Here is a 22,549-nt window from a genome sequence, read left to right as displayed (position 1 = left end):
CTTATTTAATTTTGTATTATTTGAAAAAAATTCAAGTCCGCTCAAAATGACTAATCTAGGTTTTCCCCCTCAGGAGTCTGAGGACCTTTAATGAGTATTGTATCCTGTCTTCAATTCCAGTGACAGTCCCATTTATTGTAACTTTTTCCAGCAGTGAATCAGTATGTCTACATAGCTAAGTTCTATGAGCTAATGTGCCTTTTACAGATTGGACATGACTGACAATTCCTGATCTCTTAAGAAAAAACTCTTAGTAAAATAAACAGAAAACAAAATAAAACAATGTTTTTCACATTAAAAAAAAATCTGAATATTTCCAATATTTTAGGCTCTGTGGTTATATGATTAAAATCTGTTTGAGACCATTCTATGAGCCATATGTGGAAAAAGCAATTCCCATTATTTACCATCACCCTGATACATTCACTTTGATTCATAATCACCCTTTCATTAAATTTTGTCATAGATATTCAGAAAATTCTGGCCTTCTTTTCTTAATCCTCATATCCAAATGTCCCCACCATTTAGTAAAGGTTTACAAATATGTAATCACTGCTTACTTGATTCTTTCTGTGTATAACTTCTATATACAGAGCCAAATTTAAAATAAATAGAGGCAAGAAAATTCTTGTTCAAGAAATCCCTAGAAATAAATTCTGAGACATTTAAGTACTTGAGGGGATTTTTCGAAAAACTCTATACCATAAGTGATAGGCAGGTGTTTCCCATATGTTGTTTGCAGATGAGTCCCATAGCTTAAGTCATTTTTTTCTTCTTTAGGTTCTGCCATTTTAAACCCAGTTGTCTATACAAGTCTTTGAGGCAAATCACATGTGACAAACAAGCTGAGTCTAAACTTTTCTTGATATAGTGCAGAAATTGAGGATCTAAACTTGCATTGCTACTTTTCTAATTAATCATAAAAATAAGGCATAGCTTTCATATGTCAGTTGTCTAAATCAGGTTTCCATATCTCTCAGGAACATGAATACATTCCTCTGCACTATTTGTTGTTGTTGTTGTTCAGTTTCATTTAGATCCATGCTTACAGCACTGCTTAGTTTTTATTTAAACAGCATCCAAATGCTGTTTCTCAACAGGAATTCTTTATCGGAACTGTTTCCTCCACAAGGGTGTGGTCTGTTTACTGTCAAATTCTCTTTTCCCCAGAGCGCATTACTCAGGAAAAATTTTCATTAGATAATAATGCTGATATCATAAAATATTCCCTTTTACGGAACCTGTTTAATGCTTTAGTGATTTTTTCAGAATAAGGTATCATGTTATTTTAAGCAGAGGATTTGGCCATCAGCCTGTGCTGTTTAATATGTGAGGAAGTGCAAAATTTATTACATTGATAATAATATTATTTCTATGGCTCATGGACTGATAAAGTCATCATTCTCGTTATTGTTCCTTCAACAGGTAATGCCATGTTGTTGAGGGTTTTACCTGCTGTGTATGATAAGCAGCCTCAGCCAATTAACAGACACCTCACAGAACTCCTAGGCTTGATGTCTCGACTGGAACAACCAGAACAGTACCATCTTCTACGGCTTTTGCACGTAGCTGCAAAGAGAAAGCAACTGGAGGTAAACATTATATTATATACAACATGATCCACACAGAAAGGTTGCTGCTGCAAGCCATGTGTCATACCAGGATTTGTGACCTCCAGAGGAGAGGATTTTGATCTGGGGTCAGAGATGAGACTTGACTACTTGGAGCTTTTCCTGCAGCAAAGTTTTATAAAAGTATAACAGAGATAGGGAAAGCTTCTGACATAGACATCAGAAAGGGACAGAAAGAGTGACCCCTCGCTAGTGTTTAGCAAGGTGTTTTATGTCTGTTAGAAAGCTATTAATCAGATAAGAGAGACACCTCAAGGCTGAGAGAGTTTCACCAGGCCCCTCTCCCACAGTATGCATTTTTGAGATAGGATGGCACGAGGTGCATCATAAAATAATTGACATGAATACTGGTTTGTTGAGCCTGTTATCAGCCCAAGGTTTGAGGAAAGAAAAAAAGTTAGTCTTAGGGAGAACCGTTTTAAAGAAAGGCAGATTCCAAAGCAAATAAATAGTTTCATTAACATAGCTTAAGAAAAACATTTCTATGAGAAAAATGCACTGGTTAGCTCAAGGCAGAACCAGGTGTCCTCAACACAGAATTAAAAGAAGCCTCTTTTAATTTTGTGTAGAGAAGGAAAAAAACATCTGCCACTTGAAGTTTATTTCCTCCTGCCTGTTACCCCCTCATCACAGCTGGGCCTATTTAGATGCCAGTGTCATCTGGAAACACCCTCATAGACACACTGAGAATAATGTTTAATCAAATATCTGGGTACCCTCTGACCCAGTGAAGCTGACACACAAAATTAACCACCACAGGTACAGTAATTACAAACGCATCAAGTGTGCAAATCTGTAGTCACTGCAGAACTGCTGTAATGAAAGTTCAGTGTGGTCATGCAGTCCTTGGGATCTACAGTTTCTCAGATGGGGCCCGGGGAAGACCTGCACAGGTCTTCACTTATTGGGAAGTCAGCCTATAATGAGAGCGAAGGCTCACCTTCTAGATGGCAAATTAGTTATTCTCTGAGTGCGTGCCAAGCCTCTTCTGACTCTTTGTGACCCTATGGACTGCAGCCTGCCAGGCTCCTCTCGTCCATGGGATTCTCCAGGCAAGAATACTTGGGTTGTCACTGGGAAGGTACTGGGTTGCTATTCCCTTCTTCAGGAGATCTTCCTGTCCCAGGGATTGAACCCAGATCTCCTGCATTGCAGGCAAATTCTTTACCATCTAAGCCACCTGGGAAGCCCACTAGCACCATAATAATTAGGTTGCATGTGACTATCAGCAACCAAACACCCAACCCATACTGGTTTAAACAATGAAAGGAATGTATTAGTGCATGCAATGGGGAAAAACCTTCAGATGAGCCTTGATTAGGGGCTCAAGTATGTGAGCAGAACAGCTTCTCCCTCTCCATTTCTCAGATTTTTTATTTCTCAATGTTGGCTTCCATTTTCTGTAGGTTTTCTCCTTGTGGGATCTGGATAGGGGTCAGGGTCCTCTAAGCAGTATGCTTCTCCTCCCTCCATGACTCCTGAAACATCCAAACCAAAGTCCTGAGAGTCTTTGTTTCAGACCCTTGCTCTATCCCTGGAGTTTTCCTTAACCCTGCAGATACTCAGATAGAAACTAGAGGCTGCTAGGAAGGGGGAAGTAGAAGTGGGTTCCAGAGGGCACCAGCACATGTGCACAGTACAGATTAATGCTAAGACCAAGGTTATATCAGTTATGGCTGCATCTTTGCTCCATTTTCATGTTAATATCAATATCCACCACTTGAAAAACAACACCAAGGTGAAAACGGGAACATCTGAATTCAATGTCAAAATTCAAAGAAAAGGCAGACAAAGTTGATTATATGTATGATTAACCACAATAGACTGTAAGCTCCTTGTGTTTAAGGCATGATTTCTTCTTTTCCTCTGTATCCCACATCTTGTTACAGTATCTGATAGTACTCAATAAATGTTCATAAAACTAAACTGAATTAAAGAGGATGATAAATGCTCTACAAAAGATAGAAACAAATTTTTAAGAAAAGGAGGGTAGGAGAGAAAAAAAGAGGTTGGGAGGACTTCCCTAGCAGTCCAGTGGTTAAGACTTGGCACTCTTAATAAGGTGGCATGGGTTCGATCCCTAGTCTAGGAACTAAGATCCCACATGCCTCGGACCCAGTCTCCCCAAAAAAAGTATAAACAGAGCTGGGGTGGCATTGAGTTCTGCCTTAGGGGAAAATAGGTGCCATGAAGACCCATAGAGGGAGTGGCATCATGCCAGACCTTGAAGTTTTGTGTCAGGTTGAGAGAGAGGCAGATGGCCTTAAGAAGTGGGGACCGGGCTGGGAGACCTGGGCGTGAGAGAGCAGGCTTGAGCCCCACCCCAAGAGGTTTCAGTTCAGTAGTTCTAGGATGGGGTCCCCAATTCTACTCCTTCACAAGTTCCCTGGCGACACTGCCCCTGCTGCTTCAGTGACCGCACTTAGAGCAGCAAGGCTAGAGGTCGGACAGAGGACTGGGCGCCTCTCTGTTACCTGGTACACATTTTTGCTTTTGCCCTTAGAACAATATATTATAGTTAGTTTTTCCATATCTTTCTCTCCCAGTGCGCCTTAAACTCCTTGAGGAGCACAGCACCTGCATATTTGTCTGCATATTTGTATGAATGCCCTACCATTGTGCTGGGCACATAGTAGGGCTTCAATAAAGGGTTGTCGAATTTGGAAATGAACAAATGAACAAAAGAGATCAAAGAAAGTAAAGACCATGAAAATAAGTAAAAGGATGTGTGTGGTCTTCAAAGAGGGAAAGTGACTCAACGGGGTCAAGATCTAGGGACTTAAAGGAGATCGGAGATAGGAATTGGCCTTGGCTTTGGTAGCTGGGGACCCACTAGTGACTCATGAGAGGCAGTGGTCTGTAGGGGTGAACTGGGGAGTGGAAGACATCTATTATGGATTGTGTGTGGAAAGGAAGTGTAGGGAATGCCCACATGGGTGTTGGAGTTTAGAGGAAATAAGGAGGGTTTAAACATATCCAGTAAGGATAAAGTGATTGAAGATGTGGCAAAAAATATTAGATAGAACAAGCTAGAGGTAGTCTGGAAGTGAATTCCAAGCACAGATGGAGAAATGAATTTCGGAAAGAATAAAGGACAAAAAGGATGGGCAAAGCTACAGCAGAGTTTGAGCTGGGAGTGGAGTTAAGGGATCACTAGACCACGTAAAAGCAAGCTCAGATTGAGGGGGACACAGAAAGGGTGGTGTATTCGTTTCCTGTGCTGCTGTAACGTTACCACAAATGTAGTGATTTAAAACAACATAAATTTATTACATTTCAGTTCTGGAAGTCAGAAGTCTAAAATGGGTCCGCAGCCTTGCATTCCTTCCGGAGAATCTGGAGAAGAATGTTTCCTTGCGCTTTCCAGCTCCAAGAGGCTGGCTCATGGCCTGCATCACTCTCACCTCTTCTTTTCCATCATGTTTTCCCTGACTCCGACTCTTCTTCTTCTCTTTGCCAAGGCCCTGTGATTTCATTGGGACCACCCAAATGATCCAAGATTATCTTGTCATCTCAAGATCCTTCACTTAATCACATTTACAAAGTCCCTTTTTCACAGGTTCCGGGGATTAGAATGTGGACATCTTTGGGAATTCGTTATTCTGCCTACCACAGATAGAGACTGGGGACCAGGTGATGTGGGGAATAGAGAGAGGTGACTAATAGGCAGGACCTGGTTTCAGAAAGGAGACAGCTGGGTATGCCGTTTTATCTGCAGCCTGAGAGCAAAAGCTAAACAAACACAGTTTTTGAAAGGACAAGTTCAATACAAGTTCAAGGAGGATCTGGAGAGAATAAGCTAATTCAACTTATTTCCCATGGGATAAAGGCGGTACATGAAACCAGGAGGAGGCTCACTTATAGGAAGGGGCTTGGTGTCACCTGACCCAAAAAGGTAAGGTCCAAGAGTGATGGTGGCACCTTCTGTGGCATTCAGAGAGATCCCAGTAGACCACTGGTTACAGGCTTTCTATGGCTGTCCAGAGACTTGGGAAAGGGCTTATGAAGCTATTTAAAACCAGGCCCCTGACTGTTGCTTGGCCTCCTTTTTGTTGTTGTTCAGTCGTTCAGTTGTGTCCGACTTTTTGCTTCCTCACAGACTGCAGCACGCCAGACTTCTCTGTCCTTCACCATGTCCCTGAGCTTGCTCAAACTCATGTCTGTTGAGTCAGTGATGCCATCCAACCATCTCATCCTCTGTCTCCCCCTTCTCCTCTTGCCCTCAATCTTTGCCAGCATCAGGGTCTCTTTAACCCTTAGACCTCGAACAAGTATCCAGTCTCAGGGATCACAGGTGGGCATTCTCTATGAGGCACTGAGTTTTTACGTACATGTGATGACCACCTAGAATGATCTTCCCTCACCGGCACCACCCTTTGTGAGCTGACAATTGCTTAGATGTGGCTTTTTTGCCAGCAAAACTCTCTGACTCTTTTCTTACCCCTAATCCCTGACACAGCACATTTCATGCTGCCATGAATTTATCTCTGCTATTCTCTTTCCCTCTGGACCACCTTGAAAGTGAAAGTGAAAGTTGCTCATTTGTGTCTAACTCTTTGCCGTGGAATTCTCCAGCCCAGAATACTAGAATACTGGAGCAGGTAGCCATTCCCTTCTCCAGGGGATCTTCCCAACCAAGGAGTCTAACCCAGGTCTCCTGCATTGCAGGTGGATTCTTTACCAGATGAGCCACCAGGGAATCCCAAGAATACTGGAGTGGGTAGCCTATCCCTTCTCCAGCAGGTCTTCCTGACCCAGGAATCAAACCATGGTCTCCTGCATTGGAGGTGAATTTCAGCTGAACTCCCAGGCTGTGATACAAATGCTTGAGACACAAAGACTACCTTGTCCATTACTGTGTCCCCAATGCCTGGCATAGTATCTGGCACAGAGAAGTCACTCCGTGACTATTTCTTAACACAGATGAGATAGTATCAGTGCCTAAATTTGCAGAGGATTTGTCATTCACAAAGGATTTTTGTTTTAACATCTAATATCTCACTTAATGCTACTGATAACTCTATCAGTTCAGTTCAGTCGCTCAGTCGTGTCCGACTCTTTGCAACCCCATGAATTGCACCACCCTAGGCCTCTCTGTCTATCACCAACTCTCGGAGTCTACCCAAACACATGTCCATCAAGTCAGTGATGCCATCCAACCATCTCATTCTCTGTCGTCCCCTTCTCCTCCTGCCCCCAATCCTACTCAGCATTAGGGTCTTTTCCAATGAGTCAACTCTTCACATGAGGTGGCCAAAGTATTGGAGTTTCAGCTTCAACATCAGTCCTTCCAGTGAACACCCAGGATCGATCTCCTTTAGGATGGATTGACTGGGATCTCCTTGCAGTCCAAGGGACTCTCGAGAGTCTTCTCCAACACCATAGTTCAAAAGCATCAATTCTGCGGCGCTCAGCTTTCTTCACCGTCCAACTCTCACATCCATACATGACCACTGGAAAAACCATAGCCTTGACTAGACGGACTTTTGTTGGCAAAGTAATGTCTCTGCTTTTAAATATGCTATCTAGGTTGGTCATAACCTTCCTTCCAAGGAGTAAGCGTCTTTTAATTTCATGGCTGCAATCACCATCAGCAGTGATTTTTGGAGCCCAAAAAAATAAAGTCTGACACTGTTTCCACTGTTTCCCATCTATTTCCCATGAAGTAATGGGACCAGATGCCATGATCTTAGTTTTCTGAACGTTGAGCTTTAAGCCAACTTTTTCACTCTCCTCTTTTACTTTCATCAAGAGGCTCTTTAGTTCTTCTTCACTTTCTGCCATAAGGGTGGTGTCATCTGCATATCTGAGGTTATTGATATTTCTCCTGGCAATCTTGACTCCAGCTTGTGTTTCTTCCAGCCCAGCGTTTCTCATGATGTACTCTGCATGTAAGTTAAATAAGCAGGGTGACAATATACAGCCTTGACGTACTCCTTTTCCTATTTGGAACCAGTCTGTTGTTCTATGTCCAGTTCTAACTGTTGCTTCCTGACTTGCATACAGGTTTCTCAAGAGACAGGTCAGATGGTCTGGTATTCCATCTCTTCCAGAATTTTCCACAGTTTATTGTGATCCACACAAAGACTTTGACGTAGTCAATAAAGCAGAAATAGATGTTTTTCTGGAACTCTCTTGCTTTTTCGATGATCCAGCAGATATTGGCAATTTGATCTCTGGTTCCTCTGCCTTTTCTAAAACCAGCTTGAACATCTAAAAGTTCACGGTTCACATATTGCTGAAGCCTGGCTTGGAGAATTTTGAGCATTACTTTACTAGCATGTGCTAAGTCGCTTCAGTCGTGTCCGACTCTGTGCGACCCTATAGACAGCAGTCCACCAGACTCCGCCGTCCCTAGGATTCTCCAGGCAAGAATACTGGAGTGGGTTGCCATTTCCTTCTCCAGTGCGTGAAAGGGAAAAGTGAAAGTGAAGTCGCTCAGTCGTGTCCGACTCTTAGCGACCCCGTGGACTGTAGCCTACCAGGCTCCCCCATCCAGGGATTTTCCAGGCAAGAGTACTGGAGTGGGGTGCCATTGCCTTCTCTTACTAGCATGTGAGATGAGTGCAATTGTGCGGTAGTTTGAGCATTCTTTGGCATTGCCTTTCTTTGGGATTGGAATGAAAACTGACCTTTTCCAGTCCTGTGGCCACTGCTGAGTTTTCCAGATTTGCTGGCATATTGAGTGCAGCACTTTCACAGCATCATCTTTCAGGATTTGAAATAGCTCAACTGGAATTCCATCACTTCCGCTAGCTTTGTTCATAGTGATGCTTTCTAAGGCCCACTTGACTTCACATTCCAGGATGTCTGGCTCCGGGTGAGTGATCACACCATCGTGATTATCTGGGTGGTGAAGATCTTTTTTGTACAGTTCTGTGTATTCTTGCCACCTCTTCTTAATATCTTCTGCTTCTGTTAGGTCCCTACCATTTCTGTCCTTTATCGAGCCTGTCTTTGCATGAAATGTTCCTTTGGTATCTCTAATTTTCTTGAAGAGATCTCTAGTCTTTCCCAATCTGTTGTTTTCCTCTATTTCTTTGCATTGATCACTGAGGAAGGCTTTCTTATCTCTCCCTGCTATTCTTTGGAATTCTGCATTCAGATGGGAATATCTTTCCTTTTATCCTTTGCTTTTCACTTCTCTTCTCTTCTCTTCCCGGCTATCTGTAAGGCCTCCTCAGACAGCCATTTTGCTTTTTTGCGTTTCTTTTCCATGGGGATTGTCTTGATCCCTGTCTCCTGTACAATGTCACGAGTCTCTGTCCATAGATCATCAGGCACTCTGTCTATCAGATCTAGTCCCTTAAATCTATTTGTCACTTCCACTGTATACTCATAAGGGATTTGATCTAGGTCATACCTGAATGGACTAGTGGTTTTCCCTACTTTCTTCAATTTAAGTTCACTGAATTACAGCTTGTTGAGGAAAAAACTGTATTAATCAAATATTGTAGGAAACAGGCTACCTTTCTTCAATTTAAATCTGAATTTGGCAATAAGCAGTTCATGATCTGAGCCACAGTCTGCTCCTGGTCTTGTTTTTGCTGACTGTATAGACCTTCTCCATCTTTGGCTGCAAAGGATATAATCAATCTGATTTCGGTGTTGACCATCTGGTGATGTCCACGTGTAGAGTCTTCTCTTGTGTTGTTGGAAGAGGGTGTTTGCTATGACCAGTGCGTTCTCTTGGCAAAACTCTATTCGCCTTTGCCCTGTTTCATTCTGTACTCCAAGGCCAAATTTGCCTGTTACGCCAGGTGTTTCTTGACTTCCTACTTTTGCATTCCATTCCCCTATTATGAAAAGGACATCTTTTTTGGGTGTTAGTTCTAGAAGGTCTTGTAGGTCTTCATAGAACTGTTCTACTTCAGCTTCTTTGGCGTTACTGGTTGGGGCATAGACTTGGATTACTGTGATATTGAATGGTTTGCCTTGGAAATGAACAGAGATCATTCCATCGTTTTTGAGATTGCATCCAAGTACTGCCTTTCAGACTCTTTTGTTGACCATGATGGCTACTCCATTTCTTCTAAGGGATTCTTGCCCACAGTAGTAGATATAATGGTCATTTGAGTTAAATTCACCCATTCCAGTCCATCTTAGTTCGCTGATTCCTAGAATGTTGACGTTCACTCTTGCCATCTCCTTTTTGACCACTTCCAATTTGCCTTGATTCATGGACCTAACATTCCAGGTTCCTATGCAATATTGCTCTTTACAGCGTCGGACTTTGCTTCTATCACCAGTCACATCCACAGCTGGGTATCGTTTTTGCTTTGGCTCCATCCCATCATTCTTTCTGGAGTTATTTCTCCACTGATCTCCAGTAGCATATTGGGCACTTACTAACCTGGGGAGTTCATCTTTCAGTGTCCTATCTTTTTGCCTTTTCATACTGTTTATGGGGTTCTCAAGGCAAGAATACTGAAGTGGTTTGCCATGCCCTTCTCCAGTGGACCACATTCTGTCAGACCTCTCCACCATGACCCATCTGTGTTATTTTTTTCCATTTTACACTAGTCAGAATGGATGCTTTGTTGTAAATGGAGTATAACCTTTAAAATTATATAAACATTAAAATGAATTAATCAGTTAAAGTTAGGGGGAAAAACTGGATGCTTTGAGAGGTTATCCTGCCCCCATCATACCAGTAGTAAGCAGTAAGTGACAGTGCTGGACAGGTCCAGCACTCTGACTCCCAGCCCCCTCCTCTCTTATTCTGTGGGAGTCACTGAGCAGCCTCCCCTTCAGAAGGCCACAGGGGAGTGTTCCCAGGTTACAGGAGGCAGGGGAGGGTGGACAGGGGATACCAGTAGTGGTTGAGCTCATGTTAAGTACCAGGCACTTGTGTAGGTGTTTTACAGGCATCATCTCATACTTGTTCCCTACAACAGCCTTTTCATTTTGTAAACAGAAAAATTGAAGTTTGGAGAGGTTAAGAACAGGGCGGGTACCAAGGAGTGACTTGGTGAGGTGGCTTTTCATGTGCTTCGCTCATCTATATCTGGCCCTCCCATCTTTGGATGGGTAACATCCGTGTCTTCCACAGGCCATTACAGTCACACTGCCCTGCCACTAAGGCTGCCATTTACAGACTTATCTGGGGCTGACACTGGTGAGGGAGCTTTCACGAAGCCATACAGGTCAGGATGAGCTACATCATCAATCCAGTCTAATTCCAGCCAATGAGATCTATCATGGGTGCTGAGTGTGGATCCTGGAATGAAGAAGCAAAGGGTTAGGAAGCACTCATAGTGAAGTGAATGGACCAGGACGAGGATCCTAACTGGTGGGAGGGAGTGGTTGACAGGGCACTGGCCAACCCTTTGTTTTCCATCAGCACTTCTCCTCATGTTAAAGCAGTCCTGCCCCTCCCCACCCCGCCCCCTTGCCTCCTTCAGCTCTTTGTCAGCTAGCACTTGATTACTGAGATACACAGGTAGTGAGCTAGAGAAATCCCAGGTAAACCCTCCTCTCTCTCATGTTCATTAATTAGACAGCAGGCAAAGGGAACAGGAGGGATACAGAAAAAGGTCGACTGAGAGGAAAACAAAATCAGGGCAACAGTCACATCTACAGACTGAGGCTTTCCATGTACATCTAGTTCATTCAATTTCAAATGAAATGAGAGGCTAAATGAGGAAGATTTTCACCTGGTGAAATGAGGATTAAAAGGGGGCTTTACTTTCTGCATGAAAGCTGTGCCAGCCTTCTGTAACTTGGAGATCCCTGAGCAGGTTCTCTAATGAAGGCAATGTGCAGGAATGTTACATGTTTTCTTGAATGCACTCCTCACTACCCACCTTCTGTGACCAGTGATAACCTGGCTTTTCAGGACTGGGGGTGGTCAACAGTTGACCCTTAAAAAAAAATCTTTTTGTGTAGCTGTCTCACAAGATTGTCTGTGACTTTCTGATGTTGCTTCCCGAGCAGGTGGGGTCCCTTCCTCCATCATTGTCCACTGAGTATCCCTCTTTTAGGAAACTGTCCTTCCTAGGTGGAGGGAGGCAGTTCCTGGCTAGTGACTCATGGCTGGAAGCTCCAGAGAATTCTCCGAGTCCATTTATAGGAAAAGGCTGGGTGGTCAATTTTCCAAGTGGCCTTCTGGGCCTAAGTCTGTGTTCTTGGCTGCCAAAAACCATGCTGTAGTCTAGCCAACAAAAGGAGCAGAGTTTAGTAACACACATGAGCATATCTGTTATTATCCCTAGGACATAGACTTCTAGCCCTAACCATGTGGAGACAAGTGGCAGGAAGTGGCAAGTTCAGCCCTGTATTGATTAATGTCCAGACCCAGAGGAACTGCTTTTGTGGTCTGGTCCCTAGAAAAGAGTCATTTTCTAGGATTTTCTCTCAGCAGTGTAGAGCATTCCTGTTCACATACCTAATCCTACAGCACCTCACACAGCATCTTCTGGCTGACAAGACTCAAAGGTCACTTAGTATTTGTTTAAAATGAGAATAGTTGCAAAATATTAAGAAGATGGGGTGATGGACTGAATAGTCTGTTCTAAAACAGTCTTTGGAGCAGAACCATGGTTTTCAGAACATATATTTTCTTAGTATAAGAAAATAGTGTAAGTAATAATGTAGTAAAAGTGTAAGTAGTAATTGAAAAGAGTGGCAGCTATTTTTAGAGATTTCTGGAGATTAATAGACATTGTTAGTGCTAATCAAATTAACTGAAAGAAAAAATTGAATCTAAGGAGTAATTTGAGAGGGAGCGTGGGAACACACATGTATACACACACACAGTTGCTCGACTTTTTATTCTTTAACAAGAATTTAAATGTCCTCGCTGCCAATTAAGTTATGGTGCTATGTTTTTGATGGCCCTCTGTTCAAGGTGCCCATAGCCTGGAGTAATGAGATGTGTCCACAGAATTTCAGTTCAATGACAAGATGCTAAACTCATCAGCAGACTTTCCTGGGGGACAGCAAAGGCAGTGATTGATTCTGCTCAAGAAGCAACAGAAAAGCCAGGGACGGGCCCTTACCTGGGCTACTTGATTTGTACAGTTCTGATTGGTGCTCCTCTGCCTGTGCCCCCAGCTCCCGTCCATCACCCTGCCTACTAAACATAGTCCAGATAACTGGGACCTTGGGATCCCTTTCCGATAAGCCTCCATCCTGCTTCCAGGGCTGTGGAAGTCCTGGTCTCTGGGTCTGTTTCCCCAAGGACAGGCCATGCCAACAGTGTCACCCCCATAGATCTGAGGGGCAGCCTATATGAGCTTGCGTATGTGGGCTGGAGTATCCACAAATATGCATAGGCAACTCCTGGAGGGCAAAACCAGGGGTAGGAAGAGAAGGGAGGGGCAAGGGATGGAGGCTAGGGGTCATTTCTTCCTGTTTCCTTGACAGGGACCAAAAATTCTAAATTCAAAGCAAGCCTCCCAGATTGTTACAAAGCTGTATGTGTCAGATCAGAAGACAGAACACTGTATAAGGCTGCAGAGTATTTCAGTGTGCGGTTCAGTGGCCTCCCTTGTGCTCTGGCTCCAGGTTGTGTGTATGTTAGAGTGGGCTGGAGGGAAGGCTTCCCAGAAGTAGAACTATTTGAGATCAGCTTTGAAAGTATGAGTTTTCTCATACTTTCATGTGTGTTCAAGCCACTGTGGGTGGTCAGTGGCATGTTGCTGGGTTGGGAGGTTCATGAAGGAAGAGGCAGCAGATATACCCATCAGTGAATGCCATGTGAATGCCGGTGAATGACCGTGGAATGCCATGGCACTGGGATTCTGACCACGCATTGTAGGAAATCTTTGGCATGAGCAGATAGGGTTTTAAGCAGCAAGGAGGCTGAAGAGAGGGGGAAAGGCTTGAGACGAGGAGGCCAGTTTGGAAGCTCTTTCAGAGTCCATAGTGTGGGACTTATGGCCTGAACAAAGGCCATGTCAGCTTCCTCTCTGCAAGCTATCTATGCTATCTTAGGGGCTTCTCTGCTCTCAGCAAAGGAAGGCTTTCTCTGAGATGTGAAACAGCTCCAGTGAGGTAGCATAAAGAGACCAACCTAAGGAAATACACTGTCAGGAAAAGATAATTTCTCCTTATCCTTCCCTTATATGTGAGTGATAAGCTTCAAGAAATATCTGTCTTTATTCATTCACATTTTATTGTTAGTCACATTATTTAGTACTTCTCTTCGTTTTGCTCCTTCTATGGATTCAGCTTTGCCTAGGAGTCTGTATTTGCCTGAGCCTGCCTGCCTGTCTTTCTTGTTTTTCCTTTCTTCCTTTACCCTTTTCTTTCTTCTCCATTTAAAATTTTCTTTATAGCCTTGGGATGTATGACTGGAGTTTAAATAAAATTGTCACAACTGGAAACACGTATCATAGAGACCCTGGTGTTCCAGGAATAGGGCATAAAGAATGAGGACTGGAAAACGGAATTTTGTAGAATGGGGCAGGAAACGTGTAAGCATTTTCCATTTCTAAAAGCCTCAGGTTAAGGATGCTGTCCTGACCCAGAGCAGCTGGCTGACACTTCTGCCATAGGTGCCAGGGACCTTGCATAGTTTCTCCTGAAGGACATACAATCACCCCCAATGCACCGGCTGCCTTTATTGAACTGTTCATTCATATGTGCCATTTACCAGAAAGTAGCTCTGACCTTTCTTCCGTGATTACTGGATATGAATATCAAGTTTAAATTTGCATATAGGGTAGTTTATATTTATAAATTTATGTATATATTTGTATATAGGATAATATATATGGGCTTCCCAGGTGGCTCAGTGGGATTGGATGGATAAGACTGAAGTCAGGGAGAATAGTTAGGAGGCTATTGGAATAGTATAAGGTGACTACATCAGTGTCTCAGTTTAAATGTCCCTGCTGAGAGGACTTCCCTGACCCCTAGACTGAATCAGGGCCCTGGGACTATCTCTCATAGAACCTTGTATTTTCCCTATGTGACATTTATTAAAACTATTACATATTTCTTTTGTAACAATTAGTTTTACTAAATATCTCCTTTACTAGACAGTGAATTATTCCGTGAAGAATAATTGTTAATTTCATGAACATTATTCCTGTTAGACTTGTTAGCAACATTAACTGCAGCACCTAGAAAAGCACCTCGCAAATGGAAAGGACTCCATAAATAACTTGTGAATGAGTGAATGGATGGATGAATGGACATGAAGAGAAGTGGACTCATCTGTGGGATACTTGGGGGGTGGGAATCAATAGGACTTGGTGATTGCTCAGATAAAGCTGCTGATAAGGGAAAAACAGTACTCAAGAATGATTCCTCCCTCCCCAACACCCCTACCCACAAGCCCCCTTCCCCCCCCCGCCTCGTAAAAAAAGGATGATTCTCAGACTTCTGGCTTGAGCAGGTAGATGGCGGTGTCATTTATACGAAGGGAGACACTTGGGGCTAGAGAGGTGGGAAAAGCAGGTTTTTGGCAGGGGGTCAGATTATGAGTTCAGCAGGTTGAGCTGTGCATCAGATTTTTTAATCCTAATACTGGAAGTCACATTTCAAGTCTCCCTTACCAAAACAGCAAACCAACAACAAACAAAAGAAATAACCATAGGTTCTACTGAGATGGATGAAACTGGAGCCCATTATACAGAGTGAAGTAAGCCAGAAAGAAAAACAACAATACAGTATACTAATGCATATATATGGAATTTGAAAGATGGTAACGATAACCCTATATGCGAGACAGAATAAGAGACACAGATGCATGGAACAATTTTATGGACTCTGAGGGAGAAGGTGAGGGTGGGACGTTCTGGGAGAATAGCATTGAAACATGTATATTATCATATGTGAAATAGAACACCATTCCATGTTCGATGCATGTGACAAGGGCTCAGGGCCGGGGCAATGGGATGATCCAGAAGGATGGGATGGGGAGGGAGGTGGGTGGGGGTCCAGGAAGGGGAACACATGTAAACCCATGGCTGATTCATGTCAATGTATGGCAAAAACAATTACAATATTGTAAAGTAATTAGCCCCCAACTAAAATAAATAAATTTATAAAAAAAATAAAAAAAATAAAAAAATAAAAACTCATCATGATAAAAAAAAAAAAACTTAAAATACATGTGGATAAGCTTTTCACTTGCTAATTACAAATTTTCATGAGTTTTTTCACTCATTTTATACATAGCATTTATGTTGTCATTATTAAATATATTGTTTATATAGGGAAATAATATTTTTCTGATGTTTCTATGTTTATAACATGTCCCAAGTTTTTGCATGCTATTTTTGGTCACTTTACTTTTCTAAAAATCAATGAAAATCAAAATTTAATTGTTGACTTTGTAGTCACATACCTTCACAGAACCAATAAAAACATTTCTGATGAGCAAAAAAAAAAAAAAAAAGAAATAACCATAGGAGAAGTTACGAATGGACTAATAGTTTGTACTTTTATTGTTCCGTTTTCCCCAGGTTGTTCTTTGTAATCCTTTTATTTTAGCAGACAAACAATTCATTAAATTGTCAGTATGCAACGTGTCTGTGTGTTAACATAGAGACATCATTCCACAAAAAAGTCACATTCTCCTTAATGCAAATTATTGCATCCTTATATTGATAAAGACTTTAAAAACTAAGAAAGGTTAGGATATTGAGAATATGGTAGATATTAGTTTACTTTAGTAGTTTTTTATAACGTTTTTGTGGTCCAAATGGAAAACTGAAGAAAAAGGAAGAGTTCTTTCCTGCTTTATTTTTATTTTAAATATTTCCACACCATATTTCTCTAATTTGAAGGCTCTAATTAAAGTCATTGTCAAGGATCTCTTACATACTTATATTGTCTTTTAAATTGAAACCCTCTGATAGTCTATGGATAATTAGGAATTAACTGGTGAAATGAGGTAGTAGAGAAGACCTTGTTACAGAGAGGGAATGATATGTTCAAAGGTCTTATGGTGAGAGGAATTTGAGAGAGAGAAAAATGACATTGTTACTAAAGTTGAGAGTACAAGGTGGGCATATCTAAGGTGATGTCTAAGGAGTAGGCAAGCAGAGACTGAGCATGTAGACCATGTTTTAAAATTCTGGCCTTTATCCTAACTTCTAGGAATCTCTAGATATTCTGGGTACATAGTAGGTATTCAATAAATGGTTGCCCTATTCTTTTTTTATTTAATGCCATCTATGCATTTCAATTCAACATAAGTACTGATCAAATTCATTCTTCTGAATATTTGCAGCACAGTTGATAATGGACAGCACAACCAATTTCTGAGAACACTACTTGATAATGTTTTCCTTGAGTCTGTAGGAAAACGCTATCATATAAGGGCACCCCCTCTAAAAAAAGCTGAAGCTCTCAGGGTGGTTTGGAGGAAATGGAACGTTACTGATAAGGACATAACACAGGAGACTTTGACTTATGAGCGAGTAGCAGCGTTTAAGCATTTTGTAGCCTTAACTCTTCAATTGCAGAGCACAGATTTAAAGAAAAAGCAAAGGAAACTGAAGGCTCTGAAATTTTACTGTAAATGATAAATTTCAGACTTGGGAGATCTGCTTGCGTTCCAACAAGAGTAATAATCTCAGAATGTGTTGAGTTCAGATTGAATACAAAAAATATTAGACTGATTCTGACTTAATTAACTTGCCTCTTGTATTCCTTTTTCTCCCTTCTTCTCTTTCCTTCCTGCAGGTGGTTCAGAAGTGTATTCCTTTCCTAATTGGGCAGTTGAAGGATTCGACCCATAACGACATCATCCTAAGCATCCTCATAGAGATTGCAGGCTACAAGCCAGTGGCTTTGAACAGTTTTCTTCCAGTGCTGAAAGAGATTGCTGAGAGATCCCCCTACCTCATTGGACAAATGGCAAGAATCTATGGGGCTGTCGGGCATGTGGATGAAGTAAGTATGGCTTTTTTCTCTTCATTTCCCTAATTTCCATTGGCACTTAATCCATTGGAGCTCTATGATATACAGGTATGCCCTGAGACTTTGAAAGTTTCCCTTCCTCTCTTTTTTTGGCATGGACAGTGGCCTCTGGATCGAGGGCATGTTGTAGCAGGGTTATTTGGATTGTTCAGGAAGTGAAGATTTCATTGCTGACGTGTCACCCGAGGAAGGGGAACGGTTACAATGGTGAAAGCCCTATGATAGATGGAGACCACTTTGTAATAACAATAACCAGCAAGATTTTCATCTCATTTCTAGTTGCCATTCTACTTAACCCAAGAGACTGTCAATAAACATGGAGTTAGATCTCAGAGACTGCCTACTAATGAGGACCCATAGCTATCCTGTCAATAAGTCCCTGGATTCAGTATGTTTTGAGCCCTCTCCATGATGTTCCTTGGGAGAATGCAATAAATGTTCATGGATGTTTGAAATTCCTAGTCTAAATATTTGCATAATAAAATCTTTTGGCAGCAACAACGGGATGCCATCAAAGCTTGTGGGGATTAGGCAACTAAGAAAGAATTTCCAGAAATTATAGTTCTGAATGGTGTGTGCATGCATCTGTATACACACATGCATGTCTGTCTGATGATTTTATGTTGGAATTGAGGATTTTTAATGTGTAATTGATAGAGGAAGGCTTTTACTTCATGCGCTTACCTATACTATATATTTCCTATTAGATAAATATAAAATTGCTTAACTCTTAAAAAGGATTTCATAGTTCACCAAGTTTAACCTCTTGAGTACACAGAGGAGAAAGTTAAAAACTGGAAAGGTTAAGTGACTCATCCAGACTCAGCTTAGGTTAGTTGGTGACCCAGTTGAAATTAGATCTTTGGTATCCTTGGCACTGTTTTCAAATTTTGTCTTAAAATGGTTCTTTGGTTCTGTTTTGTTTGATTTCTGCTGAGATTTGTGGAGAGCTGGTGAGTGCCAGGCTTCTTCCTGGTAGAGAGACTTTCTCCTTTAATTTCCCAGAAGAAGGTGGGAGAACTGGGCCCCAAGCAGCCTGTACTTGTGAGTGTGACAGTGGCTCTTGTAAAAGGATTACTCAGTTCTGACATGTGCTTAGCATAATCCCTTTCTGTTCACTGCTGTTTGGAATGTCTCATGCTTGCCATGATCTGCCTTCTGATAACACTTTCTATACCCCGTCACCTTTGCTGCCAGGAAAACCTGTGGTATGCCCAAGTGCTTTTAGGCCAGCTGTGACTGACAGCTCTTTGACTGGGTCTGCTGACCTTGCAGATTTTTGCATGGACCAAAAAATTCAACCTCTGATGGGCAAGGCCTTGGAATCTTTAAGTTATCATTCTTTTTGTCACAAATACATTTATGATTCATTAATGTGTAGTAAGAGCTTCCCTGATGGCTCAGTGGTAAAGAATCTACCTGCCAGCGTGGGAGATGAGGGGTCTGTCCTTGGATGGGGAAGATATCTTGGAGTAGGAAATGGCAACCCACTCCAGTATTCTAGCCTGGGAAATCTCATGGACAGAGGAGCTTAATGGGCTGCAGTCCATGGGGTCACAAAAGAGTCAGACCCAACTTAGGGAGTAAACAACAATATGTAGTAATGCACATCGGAGGTAACTACACCTCCCCAGAAAATGTAATCTGTAAACAAAACAAAACAAACAAAAAACAATTCTAGCCACTGTCAGTTTACCTAAACTAAGGCTAATCTGAGAGGGAATGGACTATTAGGTGATATTTGTGTGGCTCCAGGTGAGTATAGAGAGAAAAGGGGGGCCAAAGAGCCCAAGGAATCACCTATTTCAAAATTAAGAATATCAGAATATTTTCTCTCCTCTGTCTCTGTCTCTCTCTGTCTCTTTCTCTCTCTCTTGCTCTTGCTCTATCTCTATCTCTCTTTCTCACATACCCATGGAGGCATCTGTGTTTGAGAGAGAAAAAAAATTTTTTTCTGATGCTTCTGATTCAGTTCATCAGCAGAAAACAATTCTAGATCAAACACTTTCCAAATGTATTGCAATATCAGGATTATATTAGGAGCTCTTTTCACAATATAAGTTCTTGGACCCTATAGAATACTTATTGAATCAAAGTTTCCAGGAAAGGGACCTCCCCAACCTCTGCCAGTGTAATTCTTATTTTGGTTGTGCAGCACGTGGGATCTTAGCTCCAATCCTATATACCTATATCTATATATCTATATTTTTGGCCTGCCAGGGTAATTCTGATGCAGCTTTTCATGGAACAGTATTTGAGATCCCTTGACATAATATATTTAAAGCAAGAGTCAATCAGGCTTTGTCTATCACCCATCCTGCCTTCCTCCATAAAGTTATGATAATTAATTAAAACTTTTCCAGACTATTGATACAGCAGTTTAGATTACATATGGTCAAGGGTAACACAGAAATTCAAAACAAAAATTGTTGAAATAAAGATACACATCTATTTCTCTTGCACATAAAGAAGTCTAGAAAGCAGTCAGTCTAGAACCCCATGTTTCAGAAACTCAAGTCCCCCTTCTCCTTTGTTGCAGAAACTCAAGCCCCCCTTCTCCTTTATTGCTCTCCCATCCTGGAGCATACCCAAGAGCACAGGGCTTCCATCTCCTGGTCCAAGATGGTTATTAATCTCCACCCATCAAGTGAGCATTTCAGCCAATAGGGGAAAGGGGAGAAGGCCTCTTCCAGACAAATACAGCCTACTGTTTATATCCCACTAGCTAAATAAAACAAAGCTGCAGATGACCATAGCTGCAAGGGAGGCTGGAATGTGTAGTCTGGATTTAGGTGGCCACATGCCCAGTTAATCAAAAGAGAAGGACATAAAGAATAACTGAGGACAAGAAATGTCTTGTTGCAGTTCATCAAGTGATTCTTTTCTCTGGGTCTCTTTTCTCTCCTCAAAAACAAATAATATCCATATGCTAAGGAAATAATGTTCAAGAAAATCCCACAGATTTAGGCATAAATACATTCACTGCCAACAGCAAGAAGTTAGAAACTTATTGTTAAACTATTATGCAGACATTAAACATGTTTATGAAGTCTCATGAGGGACTGATACAAGGAGACTTTGTTGTTGTTTGTTGTTTAGCTGCTCAGTCATGTCCAACTCTTTGCAACCCTATGGACTGTAGGCTCACCAGGCTCCTTTGTCCATGGGATTTCCCAGGCAGGAATACTGGAGTGGGTTGCCATTTCCTTTTCCAACAAGGAGTCTTAAATAACTATTAAATTCACACACACATGCACACACACATATATAAAATATATAAAATGTCTTTGTATTGGATTATCTCCCTTCTGGTGCTGATATTCTTGAATTCCATTATTCCATTTCATTTAAGATCAGACTGACAAAACTACCTTAAATGTTAGTCAGAATCCTTTATTCAGCAATAATGCCTAAAATATCACCCTTTAGTTTTAAAGAATGCTAAAACTCAGTTGTCCCAAGAATTAGCAACCTAAGCAGCTATTAACTGCTTAATCTGAGTAAACCTGTTCAATATTCTAAAACTTTTGTGGCACCATATTCCTAAAGACCAAAACCAATAGGCAAGATATATGTGTATGGTTATTTCTACCCAGCCTCTTTCCAGAAGGAAACAGGAAGTTACTGAAGTGCACTGCCAGATAGATTTGAGGACAGAAGTCAAGTACAGGCTCCTGGCTACCCATGGAGGAGGAAACTGCAATTAAAAGAGAACAGCAGGAACTTTGCTCTGAAAACCCCACTGTTTTCTGTATGGAGAGCTTGGTATACGTGAGGTAAAGGGACACGGGGATATATGAGATATGGAGCTGTTTAGGGTGTTCATGGTGGAATAGCTGCAATACCCTAGTGACCTCAGGCCCTAGGATCCTCTGTCTCAATCATACTCTGGTCTTATCTAAAAATTGACTTAATTAAATTTCTTTTCTCTTTGACACTATGTAGAATTTTCAGGTGTACTCAGGGGTGCCAAGTATTAGATGATATTTGTTGCTAGGATTTAAAAGATTTTAGAAATGCAGAAAAGCCAATGCAACTTTGAGTATCTTGCTCCGACTTTTGAGATGCACAGTTGATGATTGATTGGAGCCTACTGTTGATCCCTCTCTTGTTGCCTGCCTTCCACCGAACTACAGTGTTTGATCCTTAAGGGGACCGGGGTGGGGGGTGGGGCTCCCCAGGGTGTGTGACCCTCAGGCCTGGCATAACCTCAAGGGTAGAGTCGGCCTGGAATCAGTCTCACACATTATTAATTGACTTCTGCCCCGTGTTCTGTGCATGCATGAAGACAGATGTAGGAACTGCAGGACTGGCTATGGGGAAGCATACCAGACGCACCTGTCTTTCATATCAGCACCCATCTGGGTAGGCAAACTGTTTACAACAGCTGATAGCAGTCACAATCTTCCCATCTGCTGGTGTAAACCCAGCAGAAGGAATCTGTTCTATAAAACAAAAATTAACATCCTATAATTTCTTATTTTTTCTCTCTTCCAAATTACCTCAGGGATATTTTTTTTTTGCCCAGATTTAAAATGAAACTGTGCTTAATAGCCATATGTGTTTGTGTCACTATAGGAAGCTGTATAGTGACTCACAGGCAATTTTCAGGTGTGTTCTGGCACCTAACATGCATCTGTTGGATGGAGAGTAAAACGAGGAGGACCAAAGGGCGGAGAAATCCATCTACTTCCAGGATAACTGATGAGTGGTTGCCTCTGAGGTGCACCTTCCTTGGCCTGTCCAGTAAAGGACACAGCTGGCTCCCCATCATGCCAGGATTCACCCCACTTCTGTGGTATGTTCAGTTGAAGCAGATGCATAAATAAGAAATACTGTTTAATTAGTGTCAGATACATCCTCAGCATGGCAAAAACACACAGGTCCTTCTGTCTTTCTCAAATGAGGAAACTGTAGTGGAGACTACCAGACAATAGTAGGATGACATAGTAGCTTCTGAGGGTCCATCCCCAGACTTACATCCAGAGAATTCAGACAAAACCCTTAGCACAGTGCCTGGCATACAGCAAGTGCTTGAT

The 22,549-nt window shown here is 41.8% G+C and overlaps 1 protein-coding gene across 3 annotated transcripts in view; it reads left to right on the top strand.

Moving 5' to 3' along the window:
* VEPH1 (ventricular zone expressed PH domain containing 1) overlaps positions 1-22,549 on the top strand; it is a 255,130-nt gene that overhangs the window by 80,904 nt on the left and 151,677 nt on the right. For all 3 annotated transcript variants that reach the window (XM_081570621.1, XM_081570622.1, XM_081570620.1), the window contains exons 4-5: positions 1,426-1,592; positions 17,274-17,483. In XM_081570621.1, the coding sequence (XP_081426747.1) occupies positions 1,426-1,592; positions 17,274-17,483 (377 nt within the window). The remainder of the gene's footprint in view (positions 1-1,425; positions 1,593-17,273; positions 17,484-22,549) is intronic.

Source organism: Giraffa tippelskirchi, chromosome 2 (genome assembly GCF_054371585.1).
Source record: "Giraffa tippelskirchi isolate mGirTip1 chromosome 2, T2T-mGirTip1v1.2.pri, whole genome shotgun sequence".
Taxonomy (NCBI): Eukaryota; Metazoa; Chordata; class Mammalia; order Artiodactyla; family Giraffidae; genus Giraffa; species Giraffa tippelskirchi.
Note: the sequence above shows the minus strand (reverse complement) of the source record. Positions and strands in the feature narration are given on the sequence as shown.